The 21,932-nt window shown below is 36.8% G+C and overlaps 3 protein-coding genes across 3 annotated transcripts; 1 reads left to right on the top strand and 2 right to left on the bottom strand.

Moving 5' to 3' along the window:
* Positions 1-6,351, bottom strand: LOC135684265 (uncharacterized). The gene has a single exon (XM_065199736.2). The coding sequence runs from the start codon at positions 6,111-6,113 to the stop codon at positions 2,256-2,258; it is 3,858 nt and encodes a 1,285-aa protein (XP_065055808.2). The 5' UTR covers positions 6,114-6,351; the 3' UTR covers positions 1-2,255.
* Positions 6,352-9,122: 2,771 nt separating this feature from the next.
* LOC135684264 (uncharacterized) lies at positions 9,123-19,037 on the top strand. The gene is made up of 2 exons (XM_065199735.2): positions 9,123-10,038; positions 10,380-19,037. Exons 1-2 carry the CDS (start codon positions 9,540-9,542, stop codon positions 10,796-10,798), a joined length of 918 nt encoding a protein of 305 aa, XP_065055807.2. The 5' UTR covers positions 9,123-9,539; the 3' UTR covers positions 10,799-19,037.
* LOC135684262 (sodium-dependent phosphate transporter 1) lies at positions 11,989-21,856 on the bottom strand. The gene is made up of 9 exons (XM_065199734.2): positions 21,329-21,856; positions 19,725-19,952; positions 18,272-18,357; positions 17,052-17,148; positions 16,265-16,516; positions 15,565-15,829; positions 14,539-14,724; positions 13,731-13,921; positions 11,989-13,337 (listed from the first exon to the last, which is right to left on the bottom strand). Exons 1-9 carry the CDS (start codon positions 21,534-21,536, stop codon positions 13,291-13,293), a joined length of 1,560 nt encoding a protein of 519 aa, XP_065055806.2. The 5' UTR covers positions 21,537-21,856; the 3' UTR covers positions 11,989-13,290.
* Positions 21,857-21,932: the final 76 nt, after the last annotated feature.

Here is a 21,932-nt window from a genome sequence, read left to right as displayed (position 1 = left end):
AAGGTATACCAAAAGTGTATGAATAGTATCCTTGAGATTATCAGCATACAAACAGTGACTTAGACTACAAAATGTTTACAAGAAATTTGGGCTTATCAATTAGACCTAGGCCCGATTTAGCGATAAGATACAAAATTAGACAAATGTATTCAAAACAGAAAATAGTTTTATTATTCCAAAATGTTTTATCATCAACAAACCGAATATTGACAGTGCCAGTTATTGGTTGTAAAAAGCTCCGTGTATAATAAATTAAAAAACAAGCCCGAATACAGGAGATATTAGCTGTTATAATTATAGTTGGGTTGGAAAAGCTTAAAAAGTTCCAAGAGTTAAGGCTAAAGGCAAAAATATAGAGGGTGAAAAATCTACAAAGCTAGAAAGTTTTAGCTTTGGTATGGCTGTATGGTTAAATAGCCATCTTAGAGAAAGGAGACAGGTACACAAGTGTCCCAAATACATATAATTGCGACATTATACACACAGAGTAAAAGAGTGCCCTTTTACAGTTAGGTTCCAGGGTGGGCACTTATTCGAGGGAGGCGCAAAATCGAGGGGCGCTTATTTAAAAAGTAGATTTGGGTGCAAATTGTGTTGTTCATTAATCTTTCCTGTTGAATTGCCTTTCAATTATGTTGAAAATTCGAACAAGCGTCCGTTTCTGAAGGTTGAAGGATGGGCGCTTATTCGAGGGGTGGGCGCTTATTCGAGGGGACTCTTATTTGAAGGAGGCGCTTGTTCGAGGCATTACGGTAACTTAATATTCAGCAAATACATCGGACGTGAAAATAGCGCAGGAAAGCCTTCCTGGCAATTTCTAAAAACTAAGCAAATTGATCGGTTTCCTATGTGGGGCTTGATAGTGGCTATTAGAGAGTAGTTATGGGCTGGAGATTATTAACACTGATCTTTGGATGCATAGCATAAGGTCGGGAAAAATTCCACAAATTGAGTGTTCATAAAGAGGGTGGGGTCCACTATTCATGAAGCTAAAGTACCGTAAAAAGAGACTGCAAGGCTGTCTCAGATCCCGAACTTCTAGTTGAAGGTTTGCGTCGATGACCCAAGTGTTGAAAAAAGGGGCGGTGTCTTCAAAAATTCAACGAAAAATAAACAGGAAGGGGAAGGGGTGGCGTTGATTCGCGTCCTCGTCGTATGTAGTGAATGTCTCCAACTATAGCATTTCAGCTTTATTGTACTTTATCAAAGTTATGGCTAGCAAGTTAATGTGAACAGCTGGTCAGTACAGAGGGGATGTTGTGCTTTTAGAAATACACGCATATACAAATATTTAGTTTTAAAAACATAAATTATGGTTGAAATTATTCGAGTTGAATCTTATAATCCCTCATAATGCATAAACTAATGATAGAATTCACATCAGTTTCAATTCAAAACGTTAAAAATATACTGCAAATAGTAAGGACATGTCGATGTACGGATTTTTTCTCATTAAAAGTATTCCTTGTTACTTTTATTGTAAGGCGTTGTCTTCTCTAATACTCGAGATTATAAGGCAGGATTTGAAGCTTATCAAGATCTTATGCAATCAACGGCATAGTCCATTTTCGACCAACAAGGGTAAGAAAGAACAACCTATCCAAAAATTAAACTACTATAAAACCTATTTTCAAATATGAAATCAATGTAACTTTGAAAATCTGGAACTTTAACAACAAAATTTTGAAATCAATTAACAATATGATTAAAATTTTAACAAGAACTGAAATTATTCCTGAATAGTCCATAGGAAATGCAAAAAGTGTTTTAATATGCACGAAAAATGCTCTAATCTCCTAAGCTCTTAGCAAATAGGTCTTAGCAAAAGTTAATTCATTTAGACTACTTTCTGTTGTGATGTTGAAATCTTCTGGTGATAATAACATCATTTAATCAGAATATTATCTCCAAAAAGGAAAAGCCAAAGTAGATAAATCACATTTGTGACAAAAATAAAATGAGATTTTCTGTTTCTCTACAACTGTCTCTTTTCTGGTAAGAAACTGAAGTTTGTGAAAGTTTAGACAACTAGGGGATCCATCCAATCAACATATCCAGTTAATGAGGGCAATTAAAAGGGATTTTTAAGCAAATTGCTAGCAGCTAGAAGAAATGCTACTTTTCTCAAAAGCACCAACAATATCCTTTATCTTTAATAAAAAATCAACATGGAATGTTAAAAAATCTAGTGAAACATTATACATCATAATTAATGTGCATTGAAAATAAGTGATCAAAAATCAATGAAATGATAGTTACATACGATGTGCATACCTCAGCAATGCCTTCACCCATTGTCTTGCTTCTTCCACTGTCTCTGCCTTGAGCTGCCAATCTCTGTCTTCTGCCTCAATGCATATTACCATTTGATTCTCAAACTCTTGTCGTACAGGGCACCCTCTAAGATAAATTGATCCAACTGGCTTGCCTTGTTCTTTCTTGCTGTAAACCAAATAGCCAGATGCAGTTATTTCAAAATATCGTCTGTCCCATTTTGGAGCCCTCTTTTTGCCACCACTAAGCTTATCAAGGAAACCCTGTTTGATAGGCTGCCTTGCAGAAACTTCAACAGCAATACCATGCTCTTCTGGTACCTGGCTTAGGTCAGGCATTGAAGAATGGTGCAATATCTCTGCCTCTTTCAACTCATATGACTTTGCTTTAGAAAAAACAGGTCTAATAACCTCTGCATCCGTCATAGAAACTTTTGGTGACCTTCCAGATGGTTCATATGTTCTTTCTGGCATAGGTGGTGGGCCAGGATGTGCCTCAGTTTGCTCTTCCACTGGGCTTTTAACAGTTTGACCTCTAATGGCATCATCTTTCCTTGGTTTTAAATTTGCCTTGTTTTCCGCAAGCTCGTGAATAACTGGTTGGAAATTCTTTGATTCATCAATCTTATTCTTTCTTTCCATTGTTGAAATTTCTTCAGTGTGTGTTGCATCATCTGCAGCAAGACTGTTTGGCCTTTTAGACTTTCTTTTTCTCCTTTTTTCCTCTTCACTGAATGTCTTTTTAAGCTGCTTCAAAAACTCTGCCACATCATTGAGCCAGTTTTCAAAATTTGTTGTTGGTGATTCTCCAAATTTTTTCAGAAGTGAAGAGGAAACAATCTGTATTTCCTTGCATCTGTCTGAGACTTCATTTAGCTTTTCTGTGTATTCTTCAAGAAATGAAGAAGCCTTGTCAAAAAACAACTTTTCATTGGCACTCAGATTGGATTTCCTGATTAACTCAATATTGTTTCCAGCCTTCTTCAAATCTGATTTCATAACATCAATCTCAGCTGCTAGACCTTTAATTGAGGCATCCATTGGTGTTAGCAACCCTGGTATTTCTTCAAAACATTTCAATGCATCAACGTCTCTGTCAAACAGCTGTTCAACAATAAACCGTAACAAATTGTGTTCTTTGTCAGAGCTACGAATGCTGACAAGTTTTACAAGGGAGCTCAATTTAAAGCCATATGCTCCACCTCTGGTTGTTCCTCCATTCAAGTAGTTTCCAACAGCAAGGACATATTCCAACAGATGCTCAAAACTTCTGCTATGTTGCAATGCCCTACAGGATTCAAGCAATGACAAGACAGGAGGTTTAATTTCATTATACTGACTTGGCACTTCCATTATTGTCAATAAGACATCCAACTTGCGGTTGAGATTTGGTATGTCACATAGTTTCAGCATAAACTGATCAACAAGAGCCAAAGTTGTTGCATCACCTTGGAAATTTTTATACATCTCAAGCTCATCTGTGTTTGGCTGGAAGCGCTTTAATGCTACAAGGTGCTCCAAAAGAAAACCTTCATCCTCATTAAACATTGTTAATTTTGACTCTATTTCTTCTGGATGAAGCTTAAAGCCGCTAAGAAATATACCAAGGTTCTGTGCCTTCTTGTTATCAAGCATTGTCTTATTCTGTGTTGATGCTTTTGACACAAGTGGAGTAGGATTTTTACCCTCAACTTGAAAAAGATTTTCTAATTCAGTGAAGTCAAAACATTCTGGCTTTTCCTCTGCACTTGCCCAAAATGAATTGGCAACTATCATATCTGGTACTTTTGTCCAAAACAAAGGTTTTAGTTTTTTGCTTGGTCTGATTTCTGGTTTTCGTGGAAGACCAAATCCAGCAAGAGGTGGTGGGGGTGGTACTCCAGGTGCACCTGGTGGTGGAGGAGTAGGAGGAGGTATCCCAGGTATTCCAGGTGGAGGAGGTGGAGGTGGGGGTGGGGGTGGTGGCACCCCAATTGCTGGTGCTTGAGGTGGTGATGGGTGTTGTTGAGGTGGTATTGAGACATTTGATGTTGATAAAGGTGATGAGGATTGCTCTGTGGATAATGCTTCTTTACTCTCTACTCCCTTTGAAACCCCTAATGAAACATCTTTATCTTTATCAATGATCTCAGACTCATGTAACTTGCTTGAAGCTGTTCTACTTGGATGCTTTGGGGCATTTTCTGTATTTGCACCATGGGAAGCCTTTCTAGGTGGCAAAGGAGGAGGATGATCATCATCATAACCATCATCTGGTGAAACTGGTGCAACAGGTACTGCTGACTTGCTATCTTTGGCTACTTTTGCATACATCTCATTGACACTCAATGGAGAATCAAGCCCGCTTTCCTTTCTGTGTTCTTTTACAATACCGGGCTCAACACAAGCACCATACTTTGGCGGCAAATAATGATGACCACCAGACTGTCCCTTTTGGTGCCCAAATTCATGTTTTGCTCCTTTAGTTTCATTGCGCATATCATAATTTTCCAAACCAGATGCCTCAATTAAAGCTTGTCTTGATTTTCGAAAGTCAAAACCATGGCTGACAGTTGAGACATGACTTCCAAATGCAGTTGCATTTGCATTACTTCCATAACCATGGTATCCATTACCACCAGTGAGATGAATTTGGCTATAAGGATATACTGTGTGTTGATTTCTTGGATTTTGCTTTCTCGTATGTTCTTGAGCCATTGTTCTCATTGTCCATGACAACAACCCTGTTTTAACCTGCTCATCTAGTTTGTGAACAATTTCTCTCACTTTTCTCACCTGAATTGATGCTTTGAAGGGAGCATCAACAATTGTTAGTATTGTATTAAGCTGCTCTAACTCTTCTTGCAAAGTCCCAATCACCGACTTTAGAAACTTCTCTTGCTCATTTGCAATTCCAATAGGATCCTTTAATTCCTTGGCTCTGTTGGTAACTGAGTTGAATCTAGTGGGCCTTGATGCTTCTTGTATAGCAATTATCCATTCATCCCTCATCTTTTCAATATCATTTCCTTGTTGGTATGATGAAGTTACTATACGAAAACTGTATTCTTTCTTGCCAGTTATAACTGCAAAACCATTATCATCAACCTTTTTGACAAATGATGCACCATGACCAAGTTGTACTACATTCAGTGCATTGTCATTGCTATTTTCGTCTCCAAGCTTAAAATACAATAACTCTCCAGCTCGAACTCGCAAATACCTTTTGGCCCAGACTAGAGATGCTGCATTATGCCCTCTCTTCTCAATTACATCCTCCTTCAGAATATCACTTTCCAGCCCTCTTGATAAATATAAGCCATCTTCACTATAACCCTGTTGTTCAATTATGTAGTTTAGAAGACGAACAATTTTGTTCCTATCCTCAAAGCTATTTGCATCCAACTCAAATTCAGTGGTGTCATCCATTGTTATAGATAATCGTGTTGTACCATCTTCACTCTCTGCAGTTTTAAGAGATGAAAAGTCATACCTTTTGCTCCTCTGTCCCCTTTGAACAAAATACATGGTATGCTCAGGAAAATCTAACTGGAGCACACATTTTATTGATTTGTTGTTTTTGGAGAATCTGTGAACACCAAAATTATAAACTTCATCTCCTTTTATTTCATTTTCAGACTTTGTCTTAAAATCAACATCTTGATAGGGTGAAGAGTCTACACCAAGTCCTCTTGCCTCCTGAATAGCCTTATCGATCGACAATTCTCCCGCCTTAACCATATTCATAATTCGTATCCGTTCTTCATCCCCTGTTTTGAAGCTAACCTTTGTAGGCCGTTTAGGACCATAAGAAACACTGTTTGTTGTCCTGTGGGGCTGTGAATTCTTTGAAAATTCCATGGTGTTCGTTGTTAAACCCAAATAAAAGGCCTTTACTCTTGGAATATACTAGTAAACCCACTCCACTTCCATCCAAACTACACAAAGCGTTTCACCACTCGGCCAATGTTCAATGTCTGCTCTTTCACCTCTGTATCCCTCCCTTATTGGAGTTTTGGAGATGGTCCACAGGGCTGAAATGACTGACCATATCACTAGGCGACTGATAGTCATATGAATGGCCAACATCAAAGATCAATGGGTACCGCAGATCAAGCTTGTGTCATGCGGCTCCCAGCCTCCACGATGCCTATACCACAGAATAGAAAAAGGGCCTTTTTCCTATTCTGTGCCGATACCGTATTTATTGGAGTTTAATTTCAATGAGAAAGGAACTTTATCCATTTCTATTCCTTCGAGAAAGGGGGTAGCTGGCCTCTGGCGAAATGTAGAAATAAAGAACACCGCAACGCGCCCAAAACAGACAACAAAAAAGACAAGCAAATTAAAATAATTAAATAAACTAGTGTAGTGGAATTAGATATAAAAACGGTCTAACCCGGATAAAAATAATATAAAGCTGTAATTTGGCACATATGTTCTATACTAAGTTGGAAATGACCAGAAAAAAGCCCAATCAATTGGACATTGGGAATTCCTTATTTAGGCAAATACCATAATGGCGTACTGATCAGTAGTGGTTCAAAATTTTAATGTTGCTAAAACCCAGGGGCGCAGTGGGAGTTAACTTTTTGGGGGGGCAAAGCTGAAAATTTTCCGATAAAAGTATGATTTTTCCGACAAATTTTTTCTCAATACATTCCTTGAAGATTACCCTTGCTGCATATACTGCAACACTTGATACTACAATATCACGAATGGATCTTGAAATCGTTAACGAATGGATCGTTCGTTATACACTTTAAAGTTCAACAATAGCCTTTATTCTAACAAAACTTACCAAATATAAATCGCTATGAACAAAACTGCAACTAGTTATAAATTTACACCCTACAAGTCTTCTCGCTATACTAGACAATAAACTGTCACGTTAGTGTTTATAGCTGTGTATAGCAAAAAGGTTTTTGTGACAATTTTTAAATCGCATCATAATTACTTTGCATTTATTTATGCTAAACCTTAAATAGATATAACGCGTCCAAAATAATAGTTTTCTTTTAACTGAAATTTATATAAACTGTTACTCAAGCAGCATCTTTCTCAAAAGAGGTGTGGCAGCATACAAATCGATGATGTCACCATAGTCTATCGACTGTAAAATATCACTTTCGACGTTGATTGTTATCAGAGAGGAAAGGCGGTCTTGTCCCATCGTTGACCGTAGCCGATTTTTTTACAATCCTCAGCTTTAAAAAAGCTCTTTCATACTTTGTTGAACCTATTAGCAAAGTGACGAGAACCTTGTAAAGAAGGACCAGCTGTGGAAAGGCACTTTGCAGGTTATACTTATCATCAACTGAAGAACTGAATGGAACTGAAAAGTTTTCTCTTTCTCCTGCAGCCGGGAGAGGGTTGCAATTTTCCAAAATTTACGGTAATTATTGACGAAAGAGCTGTAATCTTCTCTTAATTTTTCGTCATCCAGGGCGTAATTCTTTGCAACCTTTTTGAATTACACTGCACACAACTGCCTTTCAATTGTTTTTTGAAAACATTCAGGGTTGAGCAAAGCAAAATCTGTCAAAATCGCCTTATGAGACGTGAATCGTGTATTCATTGAGCTGATAGCTGTATCTACTATCACGATAATATACGGATTCCCTATTTCCCTCTTATTCATCTATGCAATTTTCCCCTGGCATCTTTTTCTTTCTGCGTATTCATCGCTCGACAAAATTTTCCTCTGCTAAGTCATGGCAAAAATATTAACTTTTTGCGTCTTCTACAACACCAGCGAATCCATTTCGAAATGAACTGAGTTGAATTTTAACTGTCGGAAATGGGAGTTTATGAAAAACTGAGACCAGAGCGTTAATCTCCTTTACAAATTTCAGCAATGCGATGGTTCCGATAAATACTCTAATGAAAATAAGTAAGAAGGGTTGAGCATGCCCTATTTTACAACAGGTTTAAAAAAATATGCGACCTTTCGGACAGGATCGATGAAAACCTTACATTTTGTCTAATATTTCAAATTTTCCGACAAACGTTGGATTTTCCGACAATCCGACAAAATTTTTGCCAGGGGGGGCCCCCCAGCCACTGCGCCCCTGCTAAAACCACATAGTATGTACATCTTTTGAAAGATAATTTCATGCTGAATAACTTTTATTTAACAGACGTACCCTTAGAATATGCAAATAAGTGGTGATTGGGCAGAAAAAATGTGGGACGAGTGAATATTGAAAAGCGCGCGGAAAAATGGCTGATCCTTTTGCTGAATATTTTCATCTTATATCTCAAATTCTATCGATGCAAAATCAGTAAGTGTGTGAATAAGATAAAGTATGATAATACCCACTCAGTCCGAGCTGACTTAAACCGGGTCCATTCAACGCGGGCCCACTCAGCCCGGGCCCACTCAACCTGGGCCCAAAACAAACAACAACAAAGACAAGTAAATTGGGAAAATATGAGGACAAAGTACGATGATATATCGTCACAATTTCGTAATAATTCTTCAACACAGTCGTCTGTCAATTTGGATCCCGCTGAAGCATTAAGAAAACTCGAGTACTCAACATCGACCTCTGTTTCTTATAAAAGAATGAGTGTATACAAAATTTTCAGCCTAACCAAACAAAGAAGGGCTGTTGTCCAATGGGGCCACAGGCTTACTGAGCTATATTATAGAACATTTATAAATTTTAATGATGCTCTATTTGTTGAAAAATAAAAAAGCACACAGAAACAATTTTTGACAAGTTACCTATAGAATATTAGGGTCGTCGGAAATTGGGGGGGGGGGCTGGACCCACCCAACAATTTTCAACATGTACTTTGTTTCCTTTAAATAGTTTACTGAATGTGAAGCAGTACAATAGGCACCCCCGAAATACAAATTTTGTCCCGATGACACTGTGTCGAAGATAGAACAACACACCTGAACCTGAAATTAGTCAAACCAAAACTTGATGTATAGTTTAGAAATTACCTGCATCTATTAAAAATTTTTTGAACTGATTGAAATCTTTTTAGCGAAAATTTTTGGAAGGTCACGAGGGAGAGGTGTTTCCGGCGAATAATCCTTGACATTTGTGAAGAAAGCATGACAGGGATCCCTGCTGACAATCTTTCCGGTTTGCACACGTGAGCACGACAAAGTGTTTTGTATATCTGCTGCCAAAATTGAACAATTTCTTCTCGTGTCCCCAGGGTAAGCTCGTTTTTGCATAAAAATCCTTGGACTATTCAATGTTGAGAGTGGGTTGTCCTCTGAGCGGTACTGACAAAGTTTAGCAAAATGGGGACGTCGTTCCTGGCCATATGGAGTTTGAAATGGCATCATCCTTCGAGTACGATATCTTTAATTTTCCAGAAGCAAAGAGAACGTACGAGAAAGCTGTGTTAAAGGGCCACAAACTGGCTCAGTTCAACCTGGGTCTCTGGTACTTGTACGGAAACAGGCCTGGTACTAAAAAGAACCTCATAAAGGCAAAGGAGTTGTTTCAGGTTTCTGCTGATCAAGGCCTTGGCATTTCTATGTATAACCTTGGAGCTTTGTACGAAAAGGGCGAAGGAGGTTTGCCCAAAGATGAAAATGCTGCTTTTAAATTATATAAAAGAGCTGCAAAGGAGGAAAAGGACTGGCCAGAAGATGGTAAACAGCGTGTATATATGAAGCTGTCCCAGATGTATCAAAGTGGAACTGGAACAGCAAGGGACCTTCAACGGGCAGCATCCTGGATGGAAAAGGCAAATGAAGAGAAAGCATTGCCAGCTCAAGTTATGACACTGATGAAAATGTTACAGCAATTGGATCCAGGTAGGAATGGAGATATTATGATTATTGATTTGACATATTATCCAAATTTGTGAAATTTATGTCTCCTGTAAGATTTATTTGCAATGAATTCATCTTTCCTTTTTCCATATCAAATTATACTTATAACTATAACCATTTTTTTTCATCTTTTTGACAATATGAATAGGCACTCCAAATAGCCCCCCCCCCAAAATGACCAAAAAGAATGGTTGTACAAAGGGGAAATGTATAGCAATAGGGAAAAAGAAGGGATTCTAAGACACTTTCATTTTTGCAAATAAACTGTGGAAGGAACACAAATTCTTCCTGTGTCCTAATTCTTGCTGTCCTGTTTTTTTAAGGAAAAATGCAAATTGAAAACGATGAACGATGGAGGATGTTATGTAAATATCTTGAGGAATTACCCAAAAAAGAAAAACCTACCACTTTCAAGTCATGGGAGGAAGTATTTTTGAAATTTGGATATGTTCCATCAAATCCAGTATGCAAAAAGCCTAAACAGAAAGCCAGAAGATGCAATTTTTCTGAGTTTATGGAACTTTGTGGAGGAAGTTTTGAAAATCTTGAAACCTTTGAAATGCAAAAGACACCAGTGCCTCCTCCTGTATGTGCATACTGTGGAGTGGAAGAGCAAGCTAACAAGAAATTGAAAAACTGTGCACGTTGTCGTGAAAAATATTGCAGTAAAGATTGTCAAGTTAAAGACTGGAAGAATCACAAGAAAATATGTGACATGGTTTATGACCAAATTGGGCCTTAATACTGATCATACTACAATCAATTCAGGTGAAAACCTTAATGATAGTTGTGTTATTTCAATATTTAGCATCCAAAATTGTTAAAGTTAGAGGAGTAAATAAATTTATCTGTTAATAAAATGAGAAATAAATTTTGTTACATCTATAGAAGTTATATATATAAATCTGTGTTGACAAAAAACTAAGTTACTACTTGTAGTACAAAGTATATTATGCAAATTATGTGACATTATTTATTCTCGCAATATGTGTAGAATATTAATCAGTTTAATCTAAGAATTTGTTGAGTTGTAGAGTATTCATCAGGGCCCCAATGAGGTTTTTGAGGCCCTAAGGCAAAACAGAAGGACAAGGCCTCCAGACAAGCAGAACCATTTTTGCGACCACACCCTCAATTTAGTTTAATCAGGGAGTCACTCCAGAAAAATTTGGAGAGTCACTCCACATACTGATTAACTCCATCCTCAAAACGGAGCTCATCACTTTATAAGGCCCCCTACATCATGAGGCCCTGGGGCAATCCCCCCTGCCCCCTCTCAATGGTCATGGTATTCATATTAGATTCATATCATGATTATTCTTTTGTTATTGTTGTTTTGTAATTTCTGTTGGATGGAATTTGTATTTAGCTGGAATTTTAAAAATGAAACTTTAACTTTCTTTGAAACTTTAGCTGATAGATTGCTAAACCTATAACAGGCCCCTGCCTATTTTAAAAATAGCCACCAAGTTTTCTTTCATTTATTTACGAAAGAAACTGAAACCTTTTAGCCTTTTATAAACCAGCTTTTCCGCCAATGTTGAATAATTTCCGCTTTTTTCAGTTATGGGTCTTCTAGAGTTTTTTAATGGCTTTCGTTTCCCGCATTTTTACATTTCGCGCTTTGGAGGCTGTCTCATAGGTGTCGTTGTTGTTGCATATCGATGTTTGCGCGACTAGGCGGTGCAGTTAGGCGAGTATACCCTGGGTGACTTTGCCTGCTTTTAACTAACATTAGATTGCTATCATTAAGTGGTAGAAAATAGCAAATTTTACAATTTTTGAAGACTTTTTATGTTACCTTTGAATCACTGTACCGTCCCCTGCCTCGCCACCACACTCCGACTCTCCGACCTAAAAATTGCTCCCTATAGTTGAATTCATTCGTAGACGATATGGCAAGGCAGGCAAAATAAAAGAAATACAACAAAATTTGATCGCTTCATTTCTAAATCGTCATAATCGATAGAAAAGCTGACAATATTGACTTCAAAATATGCCATTCCTCACAACCTCTAAAGGAGAAATGATTCTTTATTTTACAAGGCTCAGTAATATCCCCAACATGTCCATAAATATGAGGAAAGTAAACAATTTAAAGGAACGTTTAAAAACAATTAAACAAAACAGACACACACACAGTACAATATTTACTTCCCGTAATTATGTTTCCCCTATGAGTAATAAAAAATAGGTCGACAATAAAGGATAGTTAAATACCTAGATTTGAAACAGCCATTCAAACCAAAATTTTCTTTACTAGTGGTCTACAGTGAATAAAAATTAGGCTTCCCACAGACTATGAAAGGATTTGGACACTAGCCAAATGCAAGTGAAGCAACCTTGCTGCTTGTTGTTAACAAAATACTAATGATTAAATAAAGACAAGCAGTATGACAAAAGATAAATACGTTACTTACTCAACTAGATTATTTGGTACAAGGACTCCAGCACTGGCCAATCATGGCTACAGCAATCACAGGTAAATACTAAATTTTTACAATAAATATAACATCAACAAGATGTATGCTTAAAAATTTCAAAACACTGTTACAAAGTGTTATTCTTTTTGAGTTGAAAGGAAAACATTGTTCTCAGGTATATAATTGTATATAGAAGGAACACATTAGTTAGTATTGTTTTGTTGGCTAAGCCTACAATATTGCCAGGTATGAAAACATTGATGTATTAATATGATTTTTAGACTTGAAAAAGGGAAATATAAATTAACCACGAAATACCCATTGAAACACAAACCCAACTGTACAAGAATTAATTGTAGACAACACAAATATACAAAGGACTGCAAAATCAGAACTATATTTCAGACCTCAGAAAAGTTTTGTCCAGCAAATCCAGCTCTCTACATGGAATTTTGCATCAAAACTTTGTAATAAAACAATGCCCAAGAAGCTGTTATTATGGGCATGATTAAATCCTGGTCATAGTAAATCAGACAAGACATTACAATGAGAAGACAAAAATTAAAAAGGCCCAATTGAGACCTTTCTTTGCCTCCTTTCTTTGTGGCCTTTCTTTGGAGTGCCAGACCCTTTCTTGGATTGTCAGGATCTTTCAATGTCAGGTTTTGGGCCTGTCTTTGGGAACCAGTAGTGGTCTTGCCTAGGCATTTCCGTAGCTAGATACTAGGGTCTCTTCAAAAGAACCATGCTATCCATTTACATAATTGTTTGTTATTGAATTGGACTCTAGGCGTTCAGGTTGAACAACTCTTTAAAACAGCTCCCGAAACCCAGCATACATGGCAGCAGCTAATCCACCTACAATTAGACAGATAATTTTTAATCACAGAACAAACATGTAAGTCAAACTTTTTTATGCAAATGTTCAACTAGAAGAGCACCAGCACATATTATTGGTTTTAGTGGATACTGTTGAAACAATTTGATGCGGGAAATACTATACACGCAGTTATTGGTTTTCAACAATAAGAAAACTTTGACAAATCACAGGGTGATAGAAACTCTCTTGTCTTTCAACAGGGAGTCATTAATAAGGAAAGATGTGAAGTCAATAAAAGTAATTATTAGATTCATGATTCAAAATAACTGACAGAGAATTTATTGGTAAAGAGGTAAATATATCAATGGGTATGACATCATGGACAAAAACTCACCACTTCTTTTATAGAAAAGACTATGTTTTGCAGTTACCTGAAACTGGAATGGTGACTATCCATGATATGATGATATTTCTGAACAGACCCCAATCAACAACTTCTCTAGACCTCACTTGTCCCACCATGACCACAGAACCAACTTTACAGTGAGTTGTACTGATTGGTATACCAAGATTTGAGGCTAACAGAACTGTTACTGCAGATCCTATCTCAATGGCAAAACCACTAGAAATTGAAGAAATTAAAGGGGTTTAACTATTATTTCAAAATGAAACAATTTAGGCATGTTGGGTTAACTTAAAGCAATCACCCTCAATAACTGCCCATGCAAAATAATCTGGTCCTCCCTGAGAGACAAGGAAGACCATAGGCAGAAAAAACGTTTTATTAAATCCAGATCTATAAAACTGCATGGACACATTTTCAAAGTGAGTTTCCACTGGGCCTGAAAAACTTGGGTGTTCTCTCAGGCTCTGTTAGCTTTGCTTGTGAACAATTGAAAGGTAGTTCACTCCCCTGATGAAAATTTCTCTTAGACAGGTTAACCTGACTAAAATACTTAGGTAAGCAGCTTTGAGGGTTATGGACAGACACACATTCTTGGTGCCATGTAGAACAGATGAATTTTGGCCTTTAGTAGCCTTGACATATTAACTAACTGTGATACCACACGACACAATCTAGTTTAAGTACTATCTCTCTGTTAATAACTCAAATTATCCAGCTTTCAGAATTAAAACAATCCCTGTAGCCAGAGTTTTTTTAATGCTGTAGCTTACAATGAAAAATAACTTCTTTACTTAATAAAATTATGTAAAATAGAAGTAAGATGTTCCATATACCTTGAAGGGGTGATAGGAGTAAGATCTTCACCCATGGTTTTAATAACTCTTCTCCCCCAAACCCATAATCCAATGACAATTCCTACGCCACCATAAACCAAAATCCAAATTGGCGTTTGGACTTTAGTCACAATGTCACCAGTTTGATATATGATCCATATTGAAACCAATGGTCCAATGGCATTGCTGAAAGTAAGAAGGTGTTTCAGTTTGGTAATCCATTACATTATTCTGTCAAGATCTACTTTCCTTTCAAAACATTGTCACAATGTTTCATTTTACATCTGATGCCAGCTAATTAAATGACCACCCTTAGCAATCACTTAGGCCACTCTACTCTAAACCCCAGGGCTTTCTAAAAAAATGAATGAGCCTGACCAAAAACTCATGTGATCAGACTGGGTTACCCTAATCAAAAGTCACATCAAATTTATTTGAAAACACAAAATAAAGAAGTTTTTCTAATGAAACATTAAACTCAACAAAACTTTTAAAATTAACAAAATGCTATGCTGTCTTATTATGTTAAAGTTTCTCCTCAAATAGGCCAGTCTTCTCAACTTAATATGTCTGTTTGACTCTTAAAAAATAGTTCATGTAATGGAGCTTAAACTTTTTGGATGCTTTCTTAATTGTTTATTTCATTGTAACTTTAGACACTGATGTGATTTCATTTTTGCTCTGCAAAGTTAAAGACAAACAGGCAAAACAAGCTTTAGCAAATGGAAACAAACAAGCAGTCCCATTCTGACTAACAAATACCAAATGTCAATTTAGCATACATTGAAAATAATTTCAAAGCTTCCATTTTGAAAAATAAGTTTCTCAAGTGGATTACTCAACCTCAGGAATGGATCATAAAAGTGCCAGCATCTAGAGCTTGCACTTACAAAGGACTTATTTATAATTGGATGCACCACTAATCGCTTGAAAATGAAACACCATGTCTGCAAACACTCTTTCAAAGGATCTAATTTTACATCATTGCACTGTCACTGTCAAATTGAACAATGTCAAATTCCATACCTAACATCATTACCACCATGAGCAAATGCACCAAAGGAGGCTGTGAGAACTTGCAAGAAAGAAAACAGGCGAACAGATTTAGGGTCATCTGCAATCATTTCCCTGGCAATTTTCATTGCATCTTTTTTAGAAATTTCTTCAGGCCTTTTAGATCCCAATATATAATCTTTAATCTGTTGCTTCCAAGTTGGCACAGAACCTTCAACGTCTTCATTTGCTACTTTTTCAGAAGGGACTTTGTTTGGAAGCAATTGAATTACTCCGTCTGAAAAGTAAGAGCTTAAGAATGAACTTTCCTGACTTTAGTAAACATACTGCATTACATTGGTAAATGGTTCATTTAAAAGTATGTCCCTTTTTAAACATCACACCAGGCATTCATTAGAAATTAGAGATTAAGATAAGCTGTTTATTGGGTAATAAAATGGTGGCAGTGGTTTCCAAGAGACTCAACTTTATCTACAATGAAATCCAACAAACTTGACATTGGTGGCTTAGAAAAACCAATTTCTTATTTTAAAGAAGTGAAGTAATGCTCAGAGCCTTACAGGACCTGTCCCATATCTCTTGAGAAGATATAATAGAAAAAGCCCCACTCTTTATCTTTGTACAGCAGCATTTATTTTCTTTGCTGTTTTTGAATATGAGGTATAAATAATGCCAAAAGTTTATCTATTGCAAGGAAAAGTTGATGAATTACCTGAATCATTGAAGTTCACAACTGTTTCGTATTTGTCTGGATCCACTTTTGAAAGCTGGGTTTCAATACTCTTAGGTTCCTGACTTGTAGGTGAATATTTCACCATTTCCTCCACTGATTCACAGCAGTCTTCCTGCACTTTTCGCTCCAACCATGGCACAACAAAAGCCTTTACAAGGATTCCAAACAGAATGCCACCTCCAAATGTGAGTATCATCACACCATAAAATGGTATTTTGTTAAATTTCAGCACTGTCAAAGAAATTGTATATATACAATTGAATACTGAATCAGATAACTGTAACATTACATGGAATATATACTGCAAGGTGCAAAATGGTGTGTCACAAGGTGTTCCATGCCATATAAGCAGTGCTGTACAAACTTTGGTGTTAAGAAAAGGACAGTTGTAGAGCTTAGAACTGCCCTTTGCTGCAAAAAAGCATCAACTGATTTATCTCGAAATTTTCCAAAAATACTTTTGATCCCGATTTCCTTTTATACTTAAATTAGTAGTGACTAGAACTGGTATAAGGAGTATATATAGGTTTAATAAGACATTAAGAATAATACTGTGAAAGTCTCATGGAAGATGCACAAAATATGCATAAAACAAAAGAGAGGAGGGTTTAAAAGAGTGTTTTCATATAAAGTGGTTTTAAAAGTCTTTAAATATATAAATTTTATTACACTCTGTGCTTGAGCTATATCTAAACTGTCTTAAGAACACAAAAAAAGAGTGGGAAACATAAGAACACAAATAACAAAGCATTAGGCGAAAACCTACAGTGTGATCCTTTGTAAAATATTGAGAACAAATTGATGGCAACTGTGACTGCATATATGAATGGCAGGAATTTCAAGCCTGCTTGAAAAGAATTTGCCTACAAAAGAGAAATATAGAAACTCAGTGACACTGATAGTATCACTAGTACCATTTGCTTGATAGCGATATTTCCAAAAAATGAAACTTTGTTTCAGTTCATATGATGGTACTTAACCCTTACATGCTGCTCTTTCACTTTGGTGTGGATATCTGCATAATTGGATTCAAGTAAAACATGTCAGTCTCAATCTCTACGGGAAACCCAGAGCTCTCATGGTTCTATACCTAGAAAACTCAAAGACCAGTTTTCCTCATGGTCAAATTGCCTTCATTATTGGCAAATGGTGCTCCTACTAGTAAAGAGTAAGCAGAGTCACTTTCAAATTCTATGTACCCCATGTCACCAGTAAAATGTTTAGGGGCATTGCATTATTAGCTTTTGATTTATACTGATACAGACCATTCAAGTTCCAATTTCTAAAATAAGTGAGTTTTCAGAAAAGGTAGGGGAAATGTCTGGGCTGCTTTGGCATCTCAAGGCCAGGGGTGCCCGAATGAATCTTTACCATCACACAAACAAAAGCAGGGGCCTGGAGCCTAGACCCCAGAAAATTCTTCCTTTGCCGAGCCCTAGTTCTTCTGAAATGATTACTTTCAGCAAGCACCCATTACAGGCACCTCTTGAAAAGATTTAAAAAAAAAACAGAAAAATTTAAGAATTCAAAAAGTTTGTCATAGAATGAATAAATCTGCTTTGATGCCTTTTAGTAAACATAAACATGGCTGTGCTCAACTGAATTTCTAGAAGAATTTAATCTACAGAAGGAAGGAGCTTCAGAATTATTAATGGAAAATCGTCATTATAAATCAGTGGATTGACAGATTATATAGTTCATCATTAGCTCCAATGGCAGCAATTGAAATAAAAGGAAAATTCATAATATGCACATTTAAAGCAAAGCCATAGGTAGCAAGATATATATATTTAATGATTAATACAGGAACTGTTTTTAAAAAAGCAAAGTTTCATTTGCCTGACTTTACAAGACATTTTGGTTGAAAGATGATGCTCAAAGGCAGCACTTTTGTCCAGGAACTAACAATACAAAAAACGAAAATAAATGGACATTCAAACAATAACAGGAAAAGGAACATATATATATAGACTTCAAAAAATTTACCTTGTTTAAAATGAAGGCTCTAATGAGCACAAAAATTACACTTGAGACAATACCAGACATCAGTGGAGAAATCACCCAAGATGCAGCTAAAAGCAAAGCAAAACTATTGTTCAAAAAATTAAATTGAAATGACAAAGTTGGATTGGACTTGTCTCAGGCTATTTGTCCTGTACATGACAGGCAATGCATATATGACACACCCATTTATTTTGAGAAATTGCTGCTACTCTAAAGAGAAACAATATATTAAGGTATATCCCTAAGATAATTATATGAAATTTATGCAATCACAACATATGAAATTTTTAATTGGTTTAGTTTTGGTTATGATTATGGTTTGAAAATGTACCATGGATATGTTTGTCATCAGAGTTGTTATACCAGTTGTTCTTATTGTCCCAAAATAAGCTTCACAACAGACAAAGGACAGAATGATATCCAGAGAAATTCTATAACGATTCTGTTAAAGAGTGATTCATTATCAACAGGGTTTTCAGTTTCAGGAAATAAGGCATGTGACCAAAAACGCACATACTAGCATTTGTATCCTCCATTCTCAATACTTTTATTTGCTTCAGGTATCAATGCTTGGTAGTAATTTTTTAATTATTTTTGGCTTATTTGAGAATTATTTGCATAGATGTAGCCTGAAATGCGGTAAACAGAGCTTGACTAGCAGAAGAGGGGGAGGGATACAGCCCACCATCTCAGTGAGCCTGTGGGTTTGTGTCCACACCTATGTGTTATAGATACTGAACTATTAATCGATTGAATAACATATTTAAAGGCCCTTAGAGAACTATACTTGGTAGAATATATCAATCTCTATTATCATTTCCCTGTCATCATGGTTAGTGGTAAGCACATAACCTTCTTAAATTAAGAGCTGAAAAAATGATAACACCAATTTCTGAATGAGAAAAAGATACTGTCAGTTATCTACTTAAAGAGATTTGTTGATGTTTTCTAGCCAAAGATTAGCAACAGACTTCTGAACAGTTCAGTAATGTTCAGTAAAAAAATGCTCAGTAAAATCCTCGGCCTTCCTTAAGTAATTATCTGATAATGATTATCTGTTTTGTTGAAAAAACAACCAACCATAAGACACTGGCAGACAATTGAGTATATTTGTGGTACTGAGACAAATCTGCCAGAAAATTTGAACCTTGGCTATGGCTTCACCCAGGGCTTCACCAAAGCTGTAGATTTCCACAGAGTGATTTACGGCTCCCCATCCACAACAAAAAAGTGGTGGATTGGAATGTAATCACATTGAAAACCAAATGTGCTTCAACAATCTTGTCTACAATGAATCTTAACTTATGACTCCCTTTGCTTTGTTCACAGACAGGGCATTTACATCACATCTAAACAATTTTAATCACCACTGGAATTTCATTGAGGTAGGTTTGCAATTACATTAGAGAGCATTGAGCAATCAGCCTTTGTTTACCTATTAGGCCAAACTTTTTCCAATGTACACCATTCATGCCATGCTCAACCAAAGCATATCCAATTGTTGCACCAACCACACTGTGAGTTCCAGAAATTGGTAGTCGCAAAAATGATGCAACCAATAGCCAAATACTTGTTCCACCCAGTGCACTGAAACTACCAACCATGGCAAGGGGCTTTGTATCATTGAATGATGTTATGTCAATAATTCCTTTGCGAACTGTATCTATATGAAGAAAATGATTGGTTGCTCAAACAAGATACTGTCTTGGAAGCGAGTGAAACATGAATTTACAAATAAGAGAAAGGATTGCAGGTTGATATCAATTCAAAATCCTTGCAAAATTTGGACCCTTGCTTGTATCCACTTGCTCTGCATAGACTGTCCATGGACTTCTATTTTATAAAATTAGAAAAAATTCTGCAATTACATCCCCATGTTCTTAAGAATCATTCTATGGCAAGCACTTCCACTGAAGTTATAGGCAAGCAGAATCAGAGCAACTATTTCCTTACAATATCATTAAACAAAGAAGCGTTCTTTATGCTGTTTTTTGAGAAAATGCTAGCATCAACAGATTTGTTTCTTAAACAAAATCAAGTATGCATAAGCCAAGACAAGGAAAGTTATCGTTGGTTCAGCTTTGATAGCTACTTTTAAGTGAAATCAAGACAAATGATCCCCTTTTGACGAGTTCATGTTTCCGTAACGTGAAAACATTCAGTGTTGCCTCGCGTGTTTGTGTCTGGTTTTTCGAAAGCCTTATAGTTTTTATCAGCGGGCATCGAGCTAAAATTCTAGGAAAAAGATCTTAAACCGTGTACACCATATATCTGATAAAAATCGATACGTCAACCACCCGCATAATCGCCACAGAAAAACGAAGATAAGAACAAGGAGGAATAGGAGCAATTAACCTTTTTGCAATGATAAAATGATTATAAATTATGGTGAGCTATTCCAAGAAAGGGGGTTATAGCTGCGTTGCACAACGATAGACAGTCCAATCAAAGAAAAATAACATTAAGAAAAACAACCCTATTCTTATCATTCACCAGGTTGGAAAACACATATGATTTTGCCTACGCGTCACTGCAACCAACAGCAAATTGTCAGCTGCGACCTGCCAGCGGAAGCATTTAACTGCGAGCAACGATGCCCATTATATACACAACTACAGTGTATAATATGAATTCGTTGATATTTTAGGTCACTAGAGGCCAGAGATGCGAGCACAAGATGTCCAGCGTCGCTGCTGCGAGTATATGCAAGTTTTCCAGCCTGTCTTATGTACGTAACTACACGCTGAGAGGTGCGAAACTACAATAGCACTTAAGTTACTCAGGAAATGCCGCTTGGCTTAGAACTTAGAAACCATCAAAAGTTGACTGGCAGAAATGTTTGCGAATTTCGCGCCAAAGGTATTGGTAAGCCATTTGCATCAAATTTAAACAAATCCTGTCAAAAGTGATGACATAATCAGCAGAAAAGTCAACGCTTACATCCACGTGTCATTAATGTAGGCTTTGTCATGAAAATGGGGTTTTACCCGTAAGGTAGGGAAATCTAAAAGAAATAAAGCAAACATTTTAAAAACCTACCAGAAACCCTTGCACCTATCAGGACAGCTCCTGCAACTTCAAAAATGCTTGCGATAATGCAAGCTTGTTTCAAACTTAGGACTTTCGATCCAACTGAAGTGCCGAAAGAGTTGGCTACATCGTTGGCGCCAATTCCAAAAGCAAGGACGAAGGCGATAATGAATCCGACGATTACAATCCATAACAAATCTTCATTGTAAGGCTCCATTTTGCTTTGATTTCTTCAATGACTCTTCGATACCAGCGCAGTTCAGAGCTTAGATTGTAGTTCTACCACAGGACACTCCTCCAGTTACACCCTGTATTGTAGGCCGAGAAGTGTTTGACGAAAATAGGCCAAACACCACTTTTGTCGTGGAAGCTGAAAGAATGATTGATTTCTTTCTATCCGTTTGTATTTTCCACGATTTTGAAAGCGGCTACAGGAGTGGACAGGAGCGACTGTGGCAACCTCCGACATGAAACACGTTGTTCAGACCACATAGACCCTGACAGCATTGACCGTAAAACACGTTAAAATTGATTGCATAAATTAGCATAATTTACATGCAGGGAAGAACCCGAAGTCGTGGCACATGCAAGAGAATCACGTTTTGGTTGTCTT

This window comes from Rhopilema esculentum, chromosome 21 (genome assembly GCF_057945365.1).
Source record: "Rhopilema esculentum isolate cy_ngs chromosome 21, ASM5794536v1, whole genome shotgun sequence".
Classification (NCBI taxonomy): Eukaryota; Metazoa; Cnidaria; class Scyphozoa; order Rhizostomeae; family Rhizostomatidae; genus Rhopilema; species Rhopilema esculentum.
Note: the sequence above shows the minus strand (reverse complement) of the source record. Positions and strands in the feature narration are given on the sequence as shown.

What these genes read in the sequence shown, in the direction of transcription:
- LOC135684262 (XM_065199734.2), bottom strand. Translation starts at nt 21,536, where the DNA reads ATGGAGCCTTACAATGAAGATTTGTTATGGATTGTAATCGTCGGATTC. An exon ending in TGTGAACTTCAATGATTCAG is followed by an intron (nt 15,830 to 16,264) that starts GTAATTCATCAA and finishes CTTACTTTTCAG; the next exon opens with ACGGAGTAATTCAATTGCTT. An exon ending in AGTCACCATTCCAGTTTCAG is followed by an intron (nt 13,338 to 13,730) that starts GTAACTGCAAAA and finishes GTCTAATTGTAG; the next exon opens with GTGGATTAGCTGCTGCCATG.
- LOC135684264 (XM_065199735.2), top strand. Translation starts at nt 9,540, where the DNA reads ATGGAGTTTGAAATGGCATCATCCTTCGAGTACGATATCTTTAATTTT. An exon ending in GTTACAGCAATTGGATCCAG is followed by an intron (nt 10,039 to 10,379) that starts GTAGGAATGGAG and finishes TGTTTTTTTAAG; the next exon opens with GAAAAATGCAAATTGAAAAC.
- LOC135684265 (XM_065199736.2), bottom strand. Translation starts at nt 6,113, where the DNA reads ATGGAATTTTCAAAGAATTCACAGCCCCACAGGACAACAAACAGTGTT.